Here is a 23,502-nt window from a genome sequence, read left to right as displayed (position 1 = left end):
CTTATCTCTTGACAGTTGGCTTTCACGGTATCACACTCTCTTGCTCCTTTTTCCTACTTTCCTGTCCTCATTCTTTTTTGGTAGCTTCTCCTCCTCCTCCAACTGTCCTTTATACTTTAATGTCATGGCTCAATCCTATCATCTGCTCTTATTCTACATTCATTCTCTCTGTAACCTACTCTCGCCTGTATCCATCATAAGTAGTCATCTTCCTCAGGGTTTTAATATGTACTCAATATAGTGAACGAGAGCCGACGGTGGTGCTTTAACAGGGAGGCATTGTCCACGCACTATGAAAGGGTTGCTGTTTAATAATTAAACTACGAATCAATACACAAAGAAAATGCAGCACAGAGACAAAGTCACCTAAAAATGGATCTAGCACTTGGGCTAATCTAATTAAAGACCAATAATAAGGAATATTATCATGTGACTACCACTGTTCTAAGTAGTTCACATATATCATCTTGCAGTGAATTCTCAAAATATTCCATTAAGTACTTTTTACATACTTTCTTAATTTTACAGACAGGGAAACTGAGGCATGGAAAAGTTAAGAAAACTTCCCAAAGTCACATGGCAAATTCAGGGCAAAGCAGATTTCAAATTCAGGTTGTCTGATTTTGAAGACTATGTTCTTCAACCATGATGCTCTTACACTGCAGAAACCCTGAACTCACTTCTGTCCTCTACATGCACTTTCTCTATCTTCGCATTATGCATCATCATCTTTGTATAATAAATAATATACATCTCTGTATAATATCACTTTGGTTGTGATGCTATTGTTCCTTTAAAACTGCTTCTACCAAGGCCACCAATGCTGAGAAGGGCACTTCCCTCTGTGTGCCATGGACTCCTCTGGGAATGTGGTAAAACTTATTTATGCCTCAGTGTTATTAGCTTTAACTGTATAAAATAAAATAGGGTTTTAAAAGAAGGCTTACAAAGAAAAACTAACTGTAATGGAATATAGTTGTTCCATAGACTCCTTGAACTAAAGCTAATGGATACTTTGTTTTTAATCATGGGTAATCTTTCAGTAGCATTTGCCACTACTTTTCTAGCTACCTTGTTTTAAATGAGTTTTTAATACTTTTTAATTTGAGAGAGAGAGAGAGAGAGAGAGAGAGAGAGAGAGATCTCACAAGTTGGGGAGGGGCAGAGAGAGAGGGAGAGACAGAATTCCAAACAGGCTCCATGCTCAGTGCAGAGCCTGAAGAAGGGCTCGCTCTCAAGATCGTGAGATCGAAATCAGTGTCAGACCCTTAATTGACTGAACCACCTACCTCCTTCTAAAAATTAAAACTCTGCCTTTCCTTCACTTCTACCATTTTTTCTTCTTGGACTTTTTTATCCTTTTCAGTCTCATCTGGGCTCTCCATGCCCTACCTGAAACGATGGTGTTTTCTGGACTGCTTCTCTTCTCACTGAAAACACCTGCACATCTCACCCATTTCCAGAGTTCAATTAGTATTTAACCAAGACTTTTATAACCAACTATTGGTCACTTCCTCTTTAATTTCAAGACTTATGAGACCCTCAGTAGAGGACATAGCTGTGTTCAGACTCCTGATGCAGAGAAACTGAGAGATGATAAATGGGTGTTGCTCTCAGCTTGTCATAATTTGTTACACAACAAAAGAAAACAAATGCAGTGGTCAAACATCATCGTTCTGGCTACACCTATAGAAAGCATGCATGAGCTATCAAGTAAGTTGAGGCTAAGAAACGCTGGCATCATCTAACTCTCCTTTTCATAGAATCTCTTTCTAATACCATGTCCACCAAGCAACTTTCTAACCATTCGGTCTTATGGCACAGCACAAGAATTTTAGTGATACAGAAAGGTCCAAAACAATTGAATATAGAGAGTTCTGGTGATGACATAGAAGATGCAAATGTGACACAAGCAGAGGCCTGACAGACATTTCTGCAAGTGAAGTTTGCCCTTTTGGAAAGCTGCCCAGAGACTGCCTTATTATTAAGAACCTGGGCTAGCCCAGTCGAGGACAGGAGACCATGAGGAGGAAAACCATGCTGCTGGCCCCTGGCCAGCACCAACTGCTACACACGCCAGATGTGGCCATCTTGCCTCATCAGGCCCTTTCAGCTGCCCGACTAGCCCAGGAGAACAGCAGAAGCATCCAGCCAACTGAAGAACAAGGAATAATAAACTACTTTTTAAGATACTAATTTGGGGCAATGTGTTGTATCTTTTGCTTAAGACATAACTGAGAGTCTCCCATTTTCTCATCTATAAAATGAAGGGTTAGAGATGATCCCTAAGATCATCTCCAACATAGAGTTCGCTCTTTCACTCTTCACATTCGAGAATTCAAGAAACAAAACAACAGGAATAGATTTAGTGGGATGAATGTAATTCATACAGATCAGACAGAATAAAAGGACTATTAGAATTTACTATGGTTTTGGGGCGCCTGGGTGGCTTAGTCGGTTAAGCGTCCGACTTTCGCTTGGGTCATGATCTCGCGGTTCGTGGGTTCGAGCCCCGCGTCGGGCTATGTGCTGACTGCCAGCTCAGAGCCTGGAGCCTGTTTCAGAGTCTGTCACTCCCTCTCTCTCTGACCCTCCCCTGCTCACGCTGTCTCTCTCTCTCTCCTAGAAATAAAAAAAAAAAAAATACTTAAAAAAAAAAAAAAAAAATAAAAAAAAAAAAAAAAAGAATTTACTATGGTTTTAAGTAGTGTGCAGGGGACTTCTAGTTAAACAGCAGATTGAATATACTTTTTTTTGTCTGCTTCCTTCTGAAATGTCACTAGAATGACAGAAGAACTGAAAATGACTAAGAATCACAAAGTTAGAGGAACACAAAAGGAGACAACAGTCCTGTGATTTCATTTCAACAAAATTTTAGAAGACCCAAACCAGGATAATGATAAAGACTTTTTACATCAAACAGTTTAAACTTATACTAGAAGGCTGGGAAACAAGCCACAAGTGAACAAACACACACACACACACACACACACACACACACACACAGCCACTTCAGAAAGAAATAGGAATCAGAGTCACAAGGTGCCTCTGAAAGAGGGTATGCTGAGTAGGCCTGAAAAGAGAAAAGAGCAGTTGTAAAGTTTTAAAAGTTAGTTTCAACACGCAGTCACTTTTATCCTATGCTGCCAGCAACCAGCCCTCCGTTCGAGCAGGTTTACTATTTAGAAAAGGCTGAACTAGACAGGCTCTGGCATCAACGATTCCAGGTAAAGGCAGAGTTGAAGTATTATTCGAGAATAGGGATAATTAAATGGAAGCAGAAATAATAAATGTTGAGGACCGTCCTCACTGATCCCCCACCCACCCCTATAACCAGAGATAGAGAATTCCTCTCTGATGAAAATGAAATTGCCCATAGAAAGACTATGCCCACATCATCTCTTTACAGGGGACAAGAAGTCTAATCTGCACACCGACTTCCCAATCAGCATTTTAGTACTTTACTCTAAAAATCAAAAGTTAGGGAACACCAAAAACATGACAAAAATCTCAGAAGGCTAACTAAACAAATGGGAAAAACAACTTGAACGAAATGGCAATTCAGGGAACAGAGAAAAACATACATACACACAGAAATGTATCTGTATATTAATGGGAGGCGAGTACATCATTAAAGAATAGTAATACACTAAAGAAGAGCTCTTGGAAAATTAAAAATATTATAGCAATAATTAAATCATTTAAGGTGTTAAATTAAGCAGAGAAAATAGAACAAAAGTAGAAAGGGTTAAGAAAAGGGAAAAAAGAAATTAAACAGAGAAAGCAAAAGCAACAGTTAAATAAGAACATAAAATCTGCTATACATTGAAGACATGAATTGTAACTTAATGTAATTTATATGTTAATTTTATTTATCAACTAGGCTAGTGTAATGTGATCTATAAGAAAAATATTTATTAGGTCTTCATCCACAAGGTCTTAACTCAGAGTTGCCCAAACCCTTCAAAATTTCTAAGTGTTAACAGTGTTTCTGGTTGGGGCGCCTGGGTGGCTTAGTCGGTTAAGCGTCCGACTTTCGCTTAGGTCATGATCTCGCGGTTCGTGGGTTCAAGNGCCCACCCCCCCCCCCCCCGCTCACTCTCTCTCTCTCTCCTAGAAATAAATAAAAACATTTAAAAAAAAAAGTGTTTCTGGTTATGTTAATAACGTGATTTTTGGATCCCACCTAAGGAATAGGGCTGGCTGCCAGAATGTTGAACTTTTAGTTCCCCTCCCCACCTCTGGAGATCAAATGGAACATCAATGACCAATGATTTAATCAACCAAGGCTATTGTGAAGGCTCTATAAAAGCTCAAGGTAGGGTTCAAAGAGCCTCTGGGGTGGTAAACACGTGGAGACCTGGGGAGAATGGCATGCTGAGCGGGGAGGAAAGGGAAGCGTCACCAACTAGACTCCAAGACCTGCCCAATGGCTCGTACTCATTGACTTCTGCCTTGGATTTTTTCCTTAAGCTCTTCTTTCTAGCTTATCTCCTAACTCAAATGGAAACCGAAACTATCCCTCAAGCAATAGTAAGTGCCCTGACAAGACCTGAGGCCAGCCCAGACCACCCATTTGTAACAGATTTGTGCCTGTGCACTTGGACCATGGAGTAACCTCAAGAATAACCAACAACTAGTGTTACCTCATTATGAAACTAAAACCTCTACCCAAGGAGGAGCACAAGCCTCATTTACATAACATATATGTGTACAGGCATGCTTCCTTAAAGCATATATGTGACCTTACACCTGTCTCTACATATGACATGGCTTCTGAATCTAAATATTCATCCTAACCCTAAATAAAATGAACCCATTTTGGAGAGTCACTGCTTTGGAAGTTATTCCCTGTGAGCACCTTATTTGTTGCCAATAAAGTTTCCTTTGTGCAACAATTTATGTGGTATAGTTTCAGTTTGTGACTTACCAAGGAGTGAACTCATGTTGGTTCAGTTACAGAAGTTTCTCACCCGTTCCCTCACACCTTGCCGTAAATATCACTTTCATCTAGCTGTTTCTGAGTTATAATAAACCAGTGATCTAGTAAGTAAAATATTTCTGAGTTCTGTGAGCTGCTCTAACCAATTAACTGAATACACAGACGGGGTCATGAGAACTTGTGATTTATAGTTCAGAATAGGTAACAACCTGGACCTACTACTGGCATGTGAATGGAGGTGTGGGGGAGTAGTCTTATAGGACTGAGCCCTAAACCTGTGGAATCTGATCCTGTTTCCTTACAGACAGTAACAGAATTGAGATGAATCCTTGGGATATCCTGCTGGTGTCTGAGAATTGCTTGGTTGCTGTGTGGGAAATCCTCTTCTCCCCACCCCTACTATGGTGCCTGGTTGTTTGATCAAACACCAGCCTAAAAGCTGCTGTGAATGAAGGTCCTTTTGAGATATGATTAACATAAATCAATAGATTCTGAGTAAACTACCCTCCATAATGTGGGTGAGCCTCATCCAATCAGTTGAAGGCCTCAGAGCAAAGACTGATTTCATGGAGTTTGGCTTCAAGATTGCAACACCACCTCTTATCTGCTGGTTTGCCCTGTGGATTTTCAACTTGATAGCCACAATCACACATAAGCTAATTCCTTAAAATAAATCTCTCTCCATATATATACTAACTAGTTCTGCTTCACTCATGGAGCCATAATAATCCAGACTCTGCTATGGAAAGGGGTTCTACAGAAAGAGGTTTTCTTTTTTAAAATTTCATATACATTAAAAAAATTTTAATTCCAGTACAACACATCCAGTATAATTAATTTCAGGTATACAATATAGTGATTCAACAATTCTATACATTACTCTATACATTACTCAGTACACAGTAAGTGTACTCTTAATCCCTTAACCTATTTTACCCATCCCGCACCCACCTCCCCTGTTAACCAGAAAAAAAGATTTTTCTTTTTAATGTATTTTTAAAAGTAAGCTTCATTTTTATTTATTTTTGAGAGATACAGTGTGCAAATGGGGGAGGGGCAGAGAGAGAGGGAGACACAGAGTCTGAAGCAGGTTCCAGGCTCTGAGCTGTCAGTATAGAGCCCAAACTCGAATGTGGGGCTTGAACTCATGAACCAGGAGATCATGACCTAAGCCAAAGTTAGACGCTTAACTGACTAAGCCACCCAGGTGCCCGACCACCAGTCTTTCCTATTTAAGAATCCTTTTTTTTTTTTTTTGGTCTTTTTTCATTGTTCATTTGGTTTGTTTCTTAAATTTCACATGTGAGTGAAATCACAGGATAGCTGTGCTTCTCTCACTTCACTTAGCTTTATACCTTCTAGGTTTATCAGTGTTGGTACAAATGGCAAAATTTCATTTTTTTAATAGCTGAGTAATATTCCACCACACACACACACACACACACACACACACACACACACACACACCTTACTTCTTCCATTCATCTATCAATGGACTCTTGAGTTGCTTCCATAATCTGGCTACTGTAATTATTATTGCTGCGATAAACATGGGGGTTCATATATTCTTTAGAGTTAGAATTTTTGTATTCTTTGGGTAAATACCCAGTAGTGGAATTACTATATCACACAGTAGTGATTTTTAATTTTTTGAGGAACTTCCAATATTGTTTTCCATAGAAGCAACACTGGTTTGCATTCTCGCCAACAGTGCACGTGCGTTTTTTTTCTCCACATTCTTGCCAATACTTGTTTCTTGTGTTTTTTATTTTAGCCATTCTAACCAGTGTTAAGTGATTATCTCACTGTGGTTTGTACTTTTGTGTTATTGTGGTTTTGACTTGCATTTCCCTGGTGATGAGTGATTTGAACATCTTTTCATGTGTCTATGGTCTTCTTTGGAGAAATGTCTGTTCGTGTCTTCTGCCTTTTTTTAAATTGGATATTTTGGGGGTGTTGAGCTGTAAAAGTTTTAAAATATATTTTGGATACCAACTCTTTACTGGTTACATCATTTGCAAATATCTTTTCCCATTAGTAGCTTGTCTTTTTAAATATTTTTTAACATTTCAGTTTATTTCTGAGAGAGAGAGAGAGAGACAGCATGAGCAGGGGAGGGTCAGAGAGAGAGAGACACACAGAATCTGAAACAGGCTCCAGGCTCTGAGCTGGCTGTTGGCACAAAGCCCGATGCGGGGCTTGAACCCATGAACTGCGAGATCATGACCTGAGCCAAAGTCGGACGCTTAAACCAACTGAGCCACCCAGGTGCCCCAGGAGCTTATCTTTTTGTTTTGTTGTTTTCTTTGCTGTGCAGAAGCATTTATTTTGATGTAGTCCCAAGAGTTTATTTTTGCTTTTGTTTCCCTTGCCTCAGGAGACACATCTAGAAAAAAGTTCCTATGGCCAATATCAGAGAAATTACTGTCCGTGTTCTCTTCTAGGATTTTTATGGTTTCAGGCCTCACATTTAGGTCTTTAATTCTTTCTGAGTTTATTTTTGTGTATGATATAAGAAAGTGCGTTAGTTTCATTCTTTGCATGTAGCTGTTCAGTTTTCCCAGCTTCATTTATTGAAGAGACTTTTTCTCATGGTATATTGTTACATCTTTTATCAAAGACAAGTTAACCAGAAAATCATATGTTTATTTCTGGGCTCTCTATTCTGTTCATTGATTCATTGATATATGTATCTATTTTTATGCTAGCACCACCATAGTGTTTTGATTATTACAGCCACATAATACAGCTTGAATTCAGGAACCGTGATACCTTCAGTTTTGTTCTTTTTCAAGACTGCTTTGGCTTTTCAGAGTCTTCTGTGGCTCCCCACAAATTTTAGGATTATTTCTCCTAGTTTTGTAAAAAAACAAAAAAACAAAAACAAACAAACAAAAAACCCCACGTTGTTGGTATTCTGATAGGGATTGTATTAAATCCGTAGACTACTTTGGGTCATATGGACATTTTAACAATATTTGTTCTCCCAATTCATGAGCATGAAATATCTTTCCATTTGCGTCATTTCAATTTCTTTCATCAATGTTTTATAGTTTTTAGAGTATAGATAGGTCTTTTACCTCCTTGGTGAAGTTTATTCCTGGTATTTTATTATTTTTGGTGCAAATGTAAATAGGATTGCTTTCTTATTTTTTTCTTTCTTGCCACTTCATTATTAGTGTATAAAGGAGTAATGGATTTCTGTGTATTAATTTTGTATCATGCATCCTTACTGAATTCATTTATCAATTCTAGTAGCTTTTTGGTGGAGTCTTTTTTTTTTAATTTTTAAAAATGTTTATTCATTTTTGAAGAAAGAGACAGAGCATGAGCAGGGGAGGGGCAGAGAGAGAGGGAGACACAGGATCAGAAGCAGGCTCCAGGCTCTGAGCTGTCAGCACAGACCCCAACACAGGGCTCAAACCCATGAACCATGAGATCATGACCTGAGCCAAAGCCGGCCACTTGACCAACTGAGCCATCCATGTGCCCCTAGAGTTTTCTGTACATAGTATCATGTCACTGGCAAACGGGAAAAGTTTTACTTCTTCCTTACCAATTTTAGATCCCTTTTATTTCTTTTCCTTGTCTGAGTGCTGTGGCTAGGATTTCCAGTATTTTATTGAATAAAAGTTGTAAGAGTAGACATCTTGGTCTTTTTCCTGATCTTAGGGGAAAAGTGCTCAGTTTTTCACAACTAAGTATGAATTAGCTGTGCGCTTTTCCATGTATGGCCTTTATTTTGTTGAAATATGTTCCCTCTAAACTCACTTTGCTGAAGGTTTTTCTCATGAATAGATGCTATGCTGTACTTTGTCACATGCTTTTCCTGCATCTATTGAAATGATCATATGGTTTTTATCCTTTCTCTTGTTGATGTGACGTATCATGCTGATTGATATGTGAATCCTGGGCCACCCTCCTGTCCCAGGAAAAAAATTCCACTTGATCATGAATCATTTCTTAAATGTATTGTTGGACTTAGTTTGCTAACATTCTGATGAGGATTTCTGCATCCAGGTTCATCAGATACACACTGGCATGTACTTCTTTTTTTGTGAGGTCTTTATCTGGTGTTGGTATCAGGGTAATGCTGGCTTCACAGAATGAATTTGGAGCTTTCCCTCCTTTTCTAGTTTTTAGAATAATTTGAGAAGAACAGGTATTAACTCTTCTTTAAATGTTTGGTAAAATTCACCTGTGAGGTCATTTGGTCCGAGACTTTTATTTGTTGAGAGTTTCTTGATTACTGATTCAATTAACAGACTTGTAATCAGTCTGTTAAAATTTTCTATTTCTTCCTGATTCAGTTTTAGGAGGTTATACGTTTCTAGGAATTTATCCATTTCTTATAGGTTATCCAATTTTTTGACACACAACTTTTCATAATATTCTCTTACAATCCTTTGTATTTCATGGTGTTGGCTTTTATTTCTCTTTCACTTCTGAGTTCTCTTTTTAATGAGTCTGGCTAAAGGTTTATCAATTTTGTTGATTTTTCAAAGAACTAGCTCCTCGTTTCATTGATCTTTTTTTTCTTTAAGTTTCCATTTTGCTTATTTCTGCTCTAATCTTTATTATTTCCTTCCTACTACTGACTGGGTTTGAGTTTTGTTTGGTGTTCTTTTTCTAACTCCTTTAGGTGTAAGGTTAGGTTGTTTGAGATTTTTCTTGCTTCTTGAGGCAAGCCTGTATTGCTATAAACTTCCCAGAAGGACAGAATCTTAAGGATGAATTTTCTCAATTGGTTCTGGGTTTTCTGGAATTGTTTCTTTAATTATATTTAAAGACCCTCATGACTCTATTTTCGGTAGTAAAGAGAACACTAAAGTCTATAACAAAAAATCACCAATGGATACTCCTGATCAAATACTTCTCTAATAACAGACAAGGTTCTGGTTATTATGTAGTTAATACCTTAGGATATTTCAAGCTAAATGAGCAAGAAATTGGCTAGTTGCTTCTAATCATACTGGACAAAGTTGAGAAAGATAGAAATGTGTTTAGGTATTTAAATTCCTAGCTCAAGCACCATATAAACGACCTGAAAGTTTCTAGGTCTGCCCTGTAAGAAATCCTGATCTCCTATAGTTGCAGAGCTGAGACTGCTGGAAACCAAACCCAGAGTCTCTCATCAAGGCCAATGGGTATAGACACTGCTGAGTGCCACTGCTAGCAACAGAGACCAACATTGAGTCCCTGATATGGCACCATTCCCCAGGGTTATCATCCAGCTACTTAATGGCAGGTTCATTATAATGGACCATCTCCACCATGGAAGTGGCAATGTTTTGTACTTTATGGAATCAATATCTGGATATGGATTTGCCTTCCCTGCATACAGTGCTTCTATGAAAAATACCATTTATGGACTTACAGAATGCCTTATCCCAGTCATGGTTTTCCACAAAGCATTTCTTCTGAACAAGGAACTCCCTTCTCAGCAAATGAAATGCAGCGATGGACCTATGGCTCACAGAATTCACTCTGGCCTTACCATGTGCCCCACTATCCTAAAGCAGCTGGCTTGACAGAATAGTGAAATGACAATAATAAACACTGGTGAGGTTGTAGAGTAAAAGAGATCCTCATCCATCACTAGGGAACATAGGTGTCATAACCACTATGGAAAACTCTTTACCAGGCTCTTAAACATACATTAGTCACAATCTAGAAATTCTACTCCTAGATATCGACCTAAAATTTAAAAAAGCATTCATCCATTCAAAAACTTGGCCATAAATATTCAGAGTATCATTATTCATAATAGCTAAAAAGTAGATCAACTGATAAAATGGATAAATCTATTGGAATATTTCCATACAAAGAAGTACTACACAAAGGGATGAAAATATTGATACATGCTACAACTTGGATTAACTTCAAAAATATGCAAAGTGAAAGAAGCCAAACACAAAAACAAAATACATTATTTCTATATACAAAGCCCATTTATAAAATGCCCACAAAAGAAAAATCTATGTAGACAGAATTATGCACTTGAAATAGGTATATTTTATGCTGTATAAATTACGTCTCAATAAAATTTATTAATAAAATATGCATCACAGCACTAGTCAGAAAGGCCAATACTAAAAGCTACCCAAATGCCAATCAACAGTAAAATGAATAAACCACGATATACTCCCGACACTATTAGACTATGAAAATGAATAATCTGTAACAAACACAACCTAGAGAAACCTCACATAATGGTAAGCAAAGAAGCCCTACACAAGAGTACATGCTACATTATTCTATTTATATAGAATCCAAAAACTGGCACGACAAATTTGTGCTGTTCACAGCCAGAATGGTGGTTACACTTGGGGGTAGGGATGAAGTTGCATTACTTGAGCTGGGTGATGAGTACATGACTGGGCTTGCCTTGTGAATACTCACAAAGCCGTACATTTACGGTAAGTGAGCTTGTGGATATGTATGGTATATCTTAACAGACTTTCAAAAGGATCAGCTATAATCCTCAAAAAAAAAAAGAACAGAAATGTCAAGTGTCCTTCAATGAGGTAAGGGTTAAACAAATTATAGACTATACTTGTGTAGTAGCCACGGCTGGATGCCCAACAAGCATCTTTTCTCCTCTTCCTCTTTCCTGAAAGACTCGATCCCACTCTTAGAAATGACATCGTAACAATACTGTGTCTTTAACCCCATGAAGAAGGTACATCATTTGTTTCATTAAGTCTTTAATTTCATTCAAGTGTTTTGTACTTTCCAATGTTTAAATCTTTCATGTCTTGTAAGATTTATCCCTAAGTAACACATAATTTTTGATGCTACTGTAAGTGGTATAATTTTATAATTTCAACATTTTTATTACTATCATACAGGAACACAACTGATTTTTGTGTGTTGATCTTATATCATGTGAAGTAGTGTCAAGCTGCCTTGCAGCTTCTGCCTTCCATCTTTTTTTTGGAGACCACCATGACTTGAAAATGTAGACAGAAAGACCAAAAAGAGGGAACAGCCCAATTGAGAAATAACACTTTTTTATATTTTAAACCATTGAACTTTTGGATGGTCTGTTATATAGCAATAGAAAAGTGATAACAAGAGTTTAGGAGAGTCACAGTAAAGAAAATAGGGTTTAGAAATTCTCAAGAGGCAAAGTTACAAACAAAGAGGCTAGGATACAAGATGGGAGATTAACTAGGATCAAGATAGCAATGAGGTAGACAGGCAGAGGAGAGAACCACAGTTACCTCTAAGAGAATTACTTGCACTGAAGCTAACAGGGGCTTTGCCTTGATGTAGTTAGATCAATCTGGCTAGTTTTAATTCGGAGGAGCTTGATCCTTCTTGGACTTNACAGAGATAAATCCTTTTTGTCAGAGGTTCCTGGCTGCTCGTGCTTCTGTTTGCTCCCACCAGGGCACTCTGCTTTATCTCTCAAGTAGTTAGTTGTGGCAGGAACTGGATCGCAATATAAAATAATTACTATACATTACAAAATAATCTTACAACTGTTTTCAGAGATGGTTTCTATGTAAGTTGAATCATAATGGGCAAACTGTATGTAAGGGAAAGACTCATTTATCTAATTGATAAAACATCCTACAACTGAAATGAGCTGAAAAGCCCATGGGCATTCTAAGCCCATGTCCCAGTCCCCACACGAGGTGTATCTGCACTTCTAGAAAACTAGAACAGAGAGGAAGAACCATAGGAGGTCTATATATTTGAACTAGGAAAATAGTTTAATGGATATAGGGCATTCCCAATGAGGAACCAGATGTCTGAGTAGAGCATTCTCCTACTGAGTGAAATAATATAGTTCCTGCTCCCTTAAGGTAAAGAGCTAGGAACAAAATAGGACAGATAAAATGCTATGTACTGTCAGCCCTTTGAGACATGAACATTATAGTAACAGAAACTTGAGTTTCTGAAACCTGATCAGACTACTCTGTATATTTCTATAATTAGCTCTGCTTTGTTTCCCATAATTAGTAAAGTCCATTTTGAAATATTCCAATGTCAGCTGTATTAAGAGAAATCAAGGAAAGCGAGGCTCTTTTAAACTTATATTTAAGCCAACTTTAGAAGAGTATTATTGAATTTGTGAAGAATGCTTCAGTTAAAAGTGATCATATATTTGAGAGTTAAGACTGAAACTAAATCTATGCCTTTTTTTTTTTTTTGCCTAGTGATTTTTTCATAGCTCTTTCCTATTCAAAACCAGTAAAATTCTATTTTAACTAGGGACACCAGGTTATCAGCCAGAAGACTCAAAATCTGTCAAAGAATTGTGAAGACAATGTCCTAAGTAACTTCTTACCTCATCCTTTGTACTAATACTCAAATGGTAAAAATTGCAGTTAGATTTTTCTCAATGGCAGTAGGAGAAACAGGTGGGAATGCCTCTTCTATACAGTTAAGAATAACACAAATATTGTTTAAGGGCACTGAAAATGACAGGATAAGAAATGATCCAAGGTATTCCAACAAAGGAAAAACGAAATACTCTGATGAAATTGAAACTATAAAAACTGTTAAAAATAAATAAATTCTATTTTTTTAAAGAAAGGAACAGAGCTATAACATATAAATTAGATCAGTGAAATAAAAAACGGATGATGTGATCCAGAAAAGAAATAAAAAACCAAGCTAATATTTTAATTCCAGATATTATATTGATTATAAATTAGATAAGGGAAATAGTCAAAGTTCTAAATAATCTAAGTAAATTCCCAGATCTGTTTTGAACTGATTTGATGACTCTGTCTAGGCAATCTTTTCTAAATGTTACTACCCAGAAACAAGAAAAGTTAACTGAGAACAGTAAAAGGATTCTGAATAAAAGGTGAGACCCAGAGTTTAAGACAATCAAATTTTAAGCACTCAGTGTTCCCAAGTATGTTTTCCACAAATTCTAATTTTATGAGCTATCCCTTAAAAAAAAGTGTGTGTGTGTGTGTGTGTGTGTGTGTGTGTGGGAGGGTTCTTATAGTCAATTAAGTTAGGGAGTTACTGCACATTTTGGTACTTATATTGCTCATTACTCAATAATCAAAATCTCTGAGAGGCCCTGCAGTAACAAAAACCTAACACACTGATGACTTAAACACCTAGCACATTTGACTCTCTAATACTTATCATTCCATGACACACTCGAAACTCACCTTAGTAAATATTAAGATATTATGTACCCTCCTTTTTTTTAATAAGGTTTCATCTTGGACAATTTTACTTGGAGGTTTGAAAGTAACAGAAAATTAGTGGATAAAATAACACTGTAATTACTAATAAACTACACTGAGGCAAACTATCACTGTACTTCATTACCATAAGAATAGAATTAGTTGAAAACAGAACAGAATGAAAACATAAAAGCCAAGTTAAAAAGGAACCTGCTAGGCTCCATCATTCAAAATTTCTGCTAACACTCTTGGAAGTTCCGCTGTGATAATCCTCTGGCAGTGGTAAACTAAACTTTCAGGTTTCAAGTTTTTCCCTTTTTGCTTCTTCTGTGTGGAATGCTCTTCATCCAGCTATCTGTCTCCATACTCAGGTCTCAGTTCAAAAGTCACCTTCTCAAAAGGGCTCTTCCCATGACATCCTGACTTCATCAAACTCTGTATCATATTATTTTAGTCAAGTGTTTCATTGCACTGATTTGATTATCAGCACAACCTACTACCTAGAATGGTGCTGGACATATAATGGGATGCACAACAATTACTTGATGAATTAATAAACACTATCTTTGCAAATTTCCATTTGTTTTTTTTTTTTTATATATTCACTTTCCGTCTGTTTTACATATACCCATCTGGGTTATATAAATACAACAAGAACAGGAACCAATACAAATATGTTTCTTTACTATTTGAAGTGTAAAAAAATGAACATGGTACTTTGCAACTTCATAATTTTAAAACAGGAAGTTGTTTTTTGTGTGTATCTAACATTATTTGTTCAAATATGTCAATATGTCCAAGGTTCTTATATTTGACTGAAGGAAAGAATATAATTTCATGTTATTTGAAGTAAATAAGAGTTAAAAACAATCCTGAAAACATCTTGTCAATATTAATGACACAGAGTTAGCAGTACCTCCAGAAAATACCAAAAACCTGCTCAAAGTTTTGAAAAACTTTGGAATGAGTTGAGTTGCTTCAGTTAAAATGCAGCCAACTGAACACCAACTGAACATGAAAACTATTCCAGAGTAACAGAACAGCTTTCTGAGAAGTTAAATGACAAGATAAAGGGTAAGAATGGAGGCAAAGTCTAAGTACTAAAAAACACAGGGAAAAGTGACCACTAGAGCCTCCATTTCTGTATTCCCTGGTCTAGTTGTTTAAATGTACGTTAAGATACAGTTTTTTTATGTTCCTATATACTGTTTAGAGTTGAACAGCCACAAGAAGAGCTGAAAATGAGAGCTGGAGAATTTCTTCAAAATTTTACAGTTACCTTTTACCGAGTGTTTACTGGACTTTCAGGTATTGATGTTATTTGCAATAAAAGGTAGAACTTGAATTCAAATGCTGAGCTCTAAATCAAGATCTGGAGCATTTAACTAGTGAATCAGAGCAGAACTGATGGAGACTGAGCAACCCAGAATGCAGTTTCATCTCTCCACAGCTGCACGACCATATAACAAGCCAACTTCTGGTTTAAGACATCTACACAAAGAGCAATTAATTTATCTCCAACAGAGATTCAAAATTACCATCACATCCTCCAAGTTCTCCTCAAGGCAACCCCAAATAACTTCTTTATACATACTCTTTAGACACATCGAGTAACTTTAGCTCTAATAAAGACAGGTTGGGGATTTTGTATTTTGTTTTAATAAAAACTGCTCTGGTACTTGATCGCCACCTGCCTACATTTTCATCACAACATAACATTTCAAAATGATCTCTGAATAAGGAATATAAGACCTTCCATTCTTGGCAGACTCTATTTTCCAAGTAACAGCAGCAAATTGGTCATGCGAAGTTTTCTACACACACAAAAAATTTGCCTAGAATTCATACTTCTGCCTGGCATGAAATACTAGCCTCAGGTTCTAAAATTCAGAGGAAAAAAAAACCCCTGGTAACTGGTTATCTAATTATTTACAAAGCAGCCACCAATTCAAATCACTGGTTCCTAATCACACTGTCATTCTTCTACATGGCATTAAAATCCAGGTTTTAAACTTGCCTTATACATGTTACATATTCTCAAAGTATTCTTTATGAAAAGAAAAATCTTTATACACAAATATATATGTACATATATAATATAAACACACATGCACATATATACATATAAACACACTCACATACATATTAAATTGGCCAAGCCTTGGTAAGTAGATTTCTTTCAGACACAATAAATTAAATACACTTGAAAGTATACTTGTTCCAGTTTTAAAAAGGATGCTGCATATTTGATTTAGCATCAAGAAATGCAAGCAATAACTAGAAAAAATATACACATATACTTATGTGTATATTTATGATCTCATTTAATGATTTACCAGGCTGAAATCTTGGAACACTTTTCTTTCCACATTCTTCAAACTACATTTATAATTTGAGTCTCTACTGGCATCAAGATTTTGTCTAAACTTTACTCTGTATACTGTGTATCATTCCTCTCTGTTATTTTACTAAAAAACCATATAGCTAAAAACAAATTATAATAAACAGACATTAAATAATTTAAATTTAATTAACAAAATAATTTGATTTCCCACTGATTTGGTTTCCAAATAATGCCAAAATGTTTCACTTGCCCAAATCTAGTATCTAAATAGGTTCTAATGACTCCTATATCTTTTACTAAATAAAATTCACTTTTAAATGAGAACAATTTGAATTTTTAGGTTGAAGTTTATTCTGTTTTCTATCAGAGTCTAAAATAATCAGTGTAATGTATGTGACAGATAAAAAAGACCAAGTCTTACCTTTGTCAGTTGTTACTTTGTCCACGCATCTGAAAGAAATGAGAACCAACTGTTAAAAAACAATTTTGCATACTTTCTTAAGACACAGATATTTATCTCTTTCAGATTCATTCCCAGAGCGATGCAGAAAGCATCTACAGTAAGTGTGGTCAACAGAACTTTCTGCAATGACAAAAATATTCTATATCTGCACTTTCCAATACGATAGTCACATGTGGCTACTGAGTGCTTGAAATAGCTTATGTAATTGAGGAAGTGAATTTTTAATTTTCATTAAGGTAAATTGAAATAGGTATCATCTCTGATAGTACACAGCTACAGTGTTCTTGAAAACAGTTTTTAACTATAAAAAGATTAATACAAAAAAAAATTGCTCATTTTGTTATGTTAAATAGTTATATAAGAAAATGTCCTTATTTTACCAAATGCAGTAACCAGGGGTGAAATAAAATAATGTTTGAGATTTCCTCTAAGGTAGGTCAAAAAGAAGGGGGGAGGGAGATACAGATAATAAGCAAAATCTTGATAACTGTGGGGATTTCACTGTACCATTTTCTCTATTTTGTGTATACTTGACAATTTTCATAAGAAAAATTTAATGAACCTAACAGAAAACCCCAAATTATTCATTTGTTATACCGAAGTCAAACTCTATTACCTCAGAAATAAATATAAATTGTACTTTACAAATTAGATAGCAACAATAAAGAGTTTAATGTGTTATAAACTGATTTAAAAAATGTTACTATCTTGTCTTAAATTTGTTAACATTTCTACCATTCATAACTGTTGAGTGTGGTAAAATGAACCTCTACCCCTGGAGTCATTACCCAAATTCAAAAGTCTTCAGGTCTTGGATCTATATTGTAAAGATGTCACACAGTATTTCTGAAGCAATGCAAAGTTGTTTTGTTGGTCGTTTTTTTTTTTTGAAAGTAAACTTGATATAAATCAAGACTCTTATGGTACAAAAGAAATCCAAACAATCCAAACACATACATAAGCCATAGCATAATACAAAATCTGTTCTCTTTAGAAAGAACAGCTATCATTTTCTCATCTCACTTTTTTTAAAAGCTTGGTATTATAATTTTATTTTAAATTATATTACCAACATCCCAACTGATAATTAACATAAGATAACTGCTAATCTTCCTAACTCTAAATGAGAAGTACGGATTTAATTGCTAAATTTTGAAAGGTTACACAATGAACTTTTCAAAAACTTTTTGGAATGGTAAGATGTTTCAATTACCATACTGATCACCAATAGGAGGAAAGCTCAGAATTTTAAACTTTAAAAAAAAAAATTTTTTTTTTTTTTAGTTTATTTTTGAGACAGAGAGAGGCAGAGCATGAGTGGGGGAGGGGCAGAGAGAGAGGGAGACAATCTGAAAGAGGCTCCAGGCTCTGAGCTGTCAGCACAGAGACAGACGCGGGGCTCTAACCCACAAATCGCGAGATCATGACCTGAGCCCAAGTCGGACACTTAACTGACTGAGCCACCCAGGCACCCCAGAATTTTAAACATCTACAACTGAAGCTTTCTCCAAAGAGTCACAAAAGCTGTTTCAATTCAGAATATTACTGCCTTTTCATTCTCATTATCCATGACACTCACCTTTTCCTTACAAAAGGAAATAGGAAGAAAGTGTCACCCAAAGGTTTACTACTATTTTACCTTAAGCAAGAAAACACAGCAAAAATGGAATTCCGTGTACCAGAAAATAGAGCAATATTTGTTTCCTTCATTTATACTCCCCCACCCCAATCTGTAGGAATACCTCTAAGAATACTCCGTTTTAGCCAATAGGATAACTCAATAGCTAAACTAGAAGTTTAAAAAAGTATTTATTGACGTTTTACATGAAATGCATAGGATAAACAGCGGCCTTATGATCATAGTAGAATGAAAAGCAGCCTTTTTTGAAATCTAACCTACCCTTAGTTTTGAATTAGTTTCCATATTAGTAAAAAGTAAATATGTTTTAACTTGATGAAATCAGAAAAAAATGGCAGAATGCACATATACTTTAAAACTGATGTAGATAGAAGCGCATGGGTGGCTCAGTTGGTTAGGCATCCGACTTTGGCTCATGTCATGATCTCACGGATTGTGGGTTCGAGCCCCATGTCAGGCTCTGTGCGGACAGCTCAGTGTCTGGAGCCTGCTTCGAATTCTGTGTCTCCCCCAACCCCCACCCCGTCTCTCTCTGCCCCTCCCTTGCTCACACTGTGTATCTTTCTCAAAAATAAAAAAACATTAAAAAATGCTTTTAATAAAATAAAAATTAATGTGTATATAAACATCTGCAATTAAAATATAAGAATCTGAACTCTTTTAACTTTATGCCTTTCTTTTGAGCAAATTCATTGAAAAATCATTTCCTTTCAACAGGATTTCCTGCTCTTCATTACCTTTTGAATGTTTCAACAAAAACATTGTTACAAGCATAAATGTACATAAAAACTGTAACCTAGTTATCATTTAATTATAAAGCTAACTTCACAAATCATAAATTATGGCCTATTAATGAAGACACCGATCTAAAGACCTTAAGTGACTTGTCCAAGGTCACTTAGTGAGTAGTAGAAAGCTGGGAGCAGAAACTTTTGACTATCTAGTCCAATCTTTTTCTACTTCATTACTTTGCCTTCTAACAGAAAAAGAGGTTTCAAACAATCCAAATCCCTGTAGTTATTAACCTTTTAAACTACTGTACACTTTGCTGTCTGTTCAATCAAGAGAAACAAATGTAGGTGAAACAGCAATTACTGAGAATTTATAAGGAGGAAACATTGGGATACGTAAAAGAACCTGAAAAGAACAAGTAATTAAGACAAAGATTAAATCTCTTACTTCCTTTTTAAAAATTGAGGTGCCTGGGTGGCTCAGTTGGTTAAGCATGCAACTTCAGCTCAGGTCATGATCTCACAGTTCGTGGGTTCAAGCCCTGCGTCAGGCTCTGTGCTGACAGCCAGCTCAGAGCCTGGAGCCTGTCTTCAGATTCTGTGTCTCCCTCTCTCTCTGACCCTCCCCTGCTCATGCTATCTCTCTCTCTCTCTCTCTCAAAAATAAATAAAACATTTAAAAAAAATTGTCATATGTTGTTAGGAAAATAGAAAAAAGGTCAGAAAATATTTGACCATGGTTCAGTAAACTAATACTCAAAACCTCATGAGGGGTGTATGGGTGGCTCAGTGAGTAAAGTGATAAAGCACCAACTCTTGATTTCAGCTCAGGTCATGATCTCATGCTTTGTGAGACTGAACCTAGAGATTGAGCCCTGTGTCAGGCTCTGCACTGACACCATGGAGGCTGCTTGAGATTTTCTCTCTCTGTCCCTCCCTCCCCACCCCGCCTCTCTCTCAAAATAAACAAACATTGGGGAAAAAGAAAGAAAGAAAAAAACCTCTTGAAATGTCTTAAAGGGTTACGGGGCACCTGGGTGGCTCAGTCGGTTAAGCATCCGACTTTGGCTCAGGTCATGATCTCACGGTTCGTGGGTTCAAGCCCCGCGTCGGGCTCTGTGCTGACAGCTAGCTCAGAGCCTGGACCCTGTTTCAGATTCTGTCTCCCTCTCTCTCTGATCCTCCCCTGCTCACTCTGTCTGTCTCTCTCTCAGAAATAAAAGATTAAAAAAAAGAAATGTCTTAAAGGCTTAAATAAATTTCTTCCCTAATTAGTTTTAAAGCTTATCTCTCTAACAATCTGTATACCATGCATACATACCTCACAAACCTCCACTAATCAATGCATCTTCCCTTCATATGTCAAAGTCCTTGAAGACAAGGACCATGTCTCATTTACCTTTATAAAGCCTAGCCCAACACAGTACCAGGCCCAGTTACTGCTCAATCATGATGTAGTTAGCTGAAATGTTTTAGAACTCCTTTGATTTCTAGGGCATGCGGGAAATTATTACCAGGAAATTTTATTTTAACAATCTGATCAAAATTGTGTAACTTTAAATCAAGAAACAGTTCTGAGGCTAATAGAAGGTAAAAGAACACTATTCTCTTTTATGATACTGGATGAGAGGGAGGAACACAAAGAATTAAGACTTTATCTCTCTCCCCCCAGGGAATAATATGGAGAAAAAACTGAAGGGATTTAACTAAATCATCTTCATCCAAGTTCAACTGTTTTAGCATCTATACTGTGGAAGGTAAAGACTCAAAAGTACTTTTCTGCCAAGAGTTAGGGGGAAAAAAAATTAAGTGGAAAAAACTACCGCCCTAGGTGTCATCAGGTTGAGACATCATTTCTGTAAGTAAAGCTGGTAGAGCAGTGGGAGGGAAACGTGGCAAGAAAGTTTAGGTATATTTTACTCTCAGATGGGAAGGGGAGAATGGAAGGGCATTTAAAAAAATGTATTATTAAGTTCTTAGCCTTCCCAGGTGTGGCAATGGAAGGAAATGAAAAAAATCCCAATTTTGCAGAGCTGATATAAAGTCCCCACTACACACCACTTAAACCTCAATCTAGTAAGCTACCACCACTAATAACTACCTTTCAGCAAATACTGCATTTACTATGTATTAGGTTGTGCTTTAAGTGTTTCACATGCTATACTTAATTCTAATTCATCTCATAAGGATTAACATTTTTTCCTCTAGATAATGAAACTAAGGCACATGCAGTTCAAGAAATTTGTCCAAGGAACTTGATCCAAATAAGGGTAATGATACCTCTTTTCAAATTGGTGAGATTAAATACATAATCTTAAAAATTTCTGTGACTGTGGAATTAATCTACAGGAATCAGAATCCCAATTACAACGAAATGATTTGTATGTACATATCTTTGTTCACAGAACTGTAGTTTACACGACAAATTCTCTGGATGCTAACTTATGTAACATTCTAAAATTGGAAATACATCTATTACCTTTGAATTTTATCTCTTTCTGGGAAGCTTCTAAGACAAGCATGCAAGTCACAGACTTAATTCTTAATTTTGGAACAGGTGTGTTTCAAGTTTTAAATTTGGGATAAGCCAAATCTTGCCACACTATCTATGGGAGGGGACACTCAAAACGGAGATTCCCCGCTCTGATTTTCCCTTTTGCCAATTTCTTTCACTTGGAAGTCGAGAGACACAAATGCTGTTTTCAGTGCCGAATTCAAAAGCTAATATGATTACTTTCCACAATTTACAGACACGTGTACTCAGTATTTTCCACATAGAACCATTTCCAAATACTTATGTTCCGGGTTCCCTCCCTGATCTCTAGGTAATGACTTCCTTTGAGAATTGTTTTTTTAAGGATGAAGTCCCTACGTTAGAACAGAAGCACAAGCAGAGAAGCGAAAACTAAAAACAAAACAAAAGGAAGCCCGCTAAAAGACACCCATCGGATTCTGCTGTGTCAAAATCTACACTTGAAACTGGCAGAGCCACGTTTCACCCTGCGAAGCGCCAGCTTCCCACAAGTGAAACGTGATGTGAGAATTCAGCAGAGCGGAGAAGACCACATAGAGCTACTCCGACAACCGGCTCCCGAGCTAATTAATGGGAAGAGGGTGGGGGACCCACACTTCTGGAACTGAGGCTGGGCTGCGGATTCCCTAACGGGGATGTGATGTAACACTGGAGGGCCGCCGTCCGAGGCGAAGGGACAGGCTGACAAAGGGAGCGCAGATGCCAGAGTGCGGGCGCAGCCTGCTGCGGCGGGGAAGGAGCGCGTCCCGAAGGCGCAGGGGACGCGTATCCCACAAAGGGCGACCTCGGGAGAGGGGAAGTGGCCCCGCGGACGGAGGGCACGGGGGAGGGCCGGAGAGGCGCGGCGGGACAGCTAGCGGGGAGGCGGTGTGACATCTGGCGTGCGAGCCGGCAGGGGGCAGAGCAGGCAGGATGTCACGTGGAGTGGGCGCTACGGGAGCCGAGAGGGTTGCGTGCGGACAGAGGGGGGTCTCTCCCACCGCCTGAAAGACTGCGTTACTCACAGGAGTCGCGGACTCTTCTTGCCCTGAGCTGGAGACGGGGGCTTCGCGGCCTGGGACTGCTGCCCTGGGGCGTCGGGAGGCCTGGCGCTGGGGCTGNCCACAGACGTTCAGCGGACCAATCGGAGAGGAGGGACGGCTTCTTCGCCCTGCCCCTCGCGGTCTCTCACGCAGCGACGTACCAGGTTCCCTCCCCCACCCCTTCCTTCAACCAATCAGGAAACGGCTCTAAGGGAGCGCGCGAGGTTTCCTTCCCCGCGCACCCGTTCTCACCGTTAAACGGCTGCGTCTCGCGACAATCCTAAAGTGACCTTCCTCCCCCCTCCCCCGCCCCACGAGCTCAACGCGCGCTAGGGGCAGTGGGAGGAGCAGGTCCCGCGAGGAGATTGGTGGGAAGAAAACGCACCTTTTTCCCCGCCTCGCGCGCACCCTGGACTGGCTGCGCGCGCACCTGCCTCCCTAAGGAGCCGCTAATGCCACAGGGCTTTCTATCCTTCTTCCTTAAGCCGCGGAAGTAGCCTTGGCGTTCTTCTGCCTCCACCCCGACCCCACTTTCCTGTCTGTGGCCTTTCTGTCCCCAGCGCCGCCAGGTCTTGCGGAAAGAAGGGGGAAATTTTTTGAGTTGTCGCTTCTCCTTTAAGAAAAAAAACCCCGTCGGCTGCCGGATGAAAGTCTCTGAAAAAATGGC

At 38.0% G+C, this 23,502-nt stretch overlaps 1 protein-coding gene across 1 annotated transcript in view; it reads right to left on the bottom strand.

Annotated features, from left to right (window-relative positions):
• ZFP91 (ZFP91 zinc finger protein, atypical E3 ubiquitin ligase) overlaps nucleotides 1-23,502 on the bottom strand; it is a 45,397-nt gene that overhangs the window by 21,680 nt on the left and 215 nt on the right. The window contains exons 2-4 of the mRNA XM_077748812.1: nucleotides 23,270-23,448; nucleotides 22,818-22,910; nucleotides 16,869-16,897 (exon numbers count right to left, since the gene is read on the bottom strand). Coding sequence (XP_077604938.1) covers nucleotides 16,869-16,897; nucleotides 22,818-22,910; nucleotides 23,270-23,448 — 301 coding nt within the window. The remainder of the gene's footprint in view (nucleotides 1-16,868; nucleotides 16,898-22,817; nucleotides 22,911-23,269; nucleotides 23,449-23,502) is intronic.

The sequence above is a fragment of the Crocuta crocuta genome, unplaced genomic scaffold (genome assembly GCF_008692635.1).
Source record: "Crocuta crocuta isolate KB4526 unplaced genomic scaffold, BGI_CrCroc_1.0 scaffold323, whole genome shotgun sequence".
In the NCBI taxonomy this organism is placed as follows: domain Eukaryota; kingdom Metazoa; phylum Chordata; class Mammalia; order Carnivora; family Hyaenidae; genus Crocuta; species Crocuta crocuta.
The sequence above is the reverse complement of the archived record's forward strand: the minus strand, read 5'-3'. Positions and strand labels throughout refer to the sequence as shown.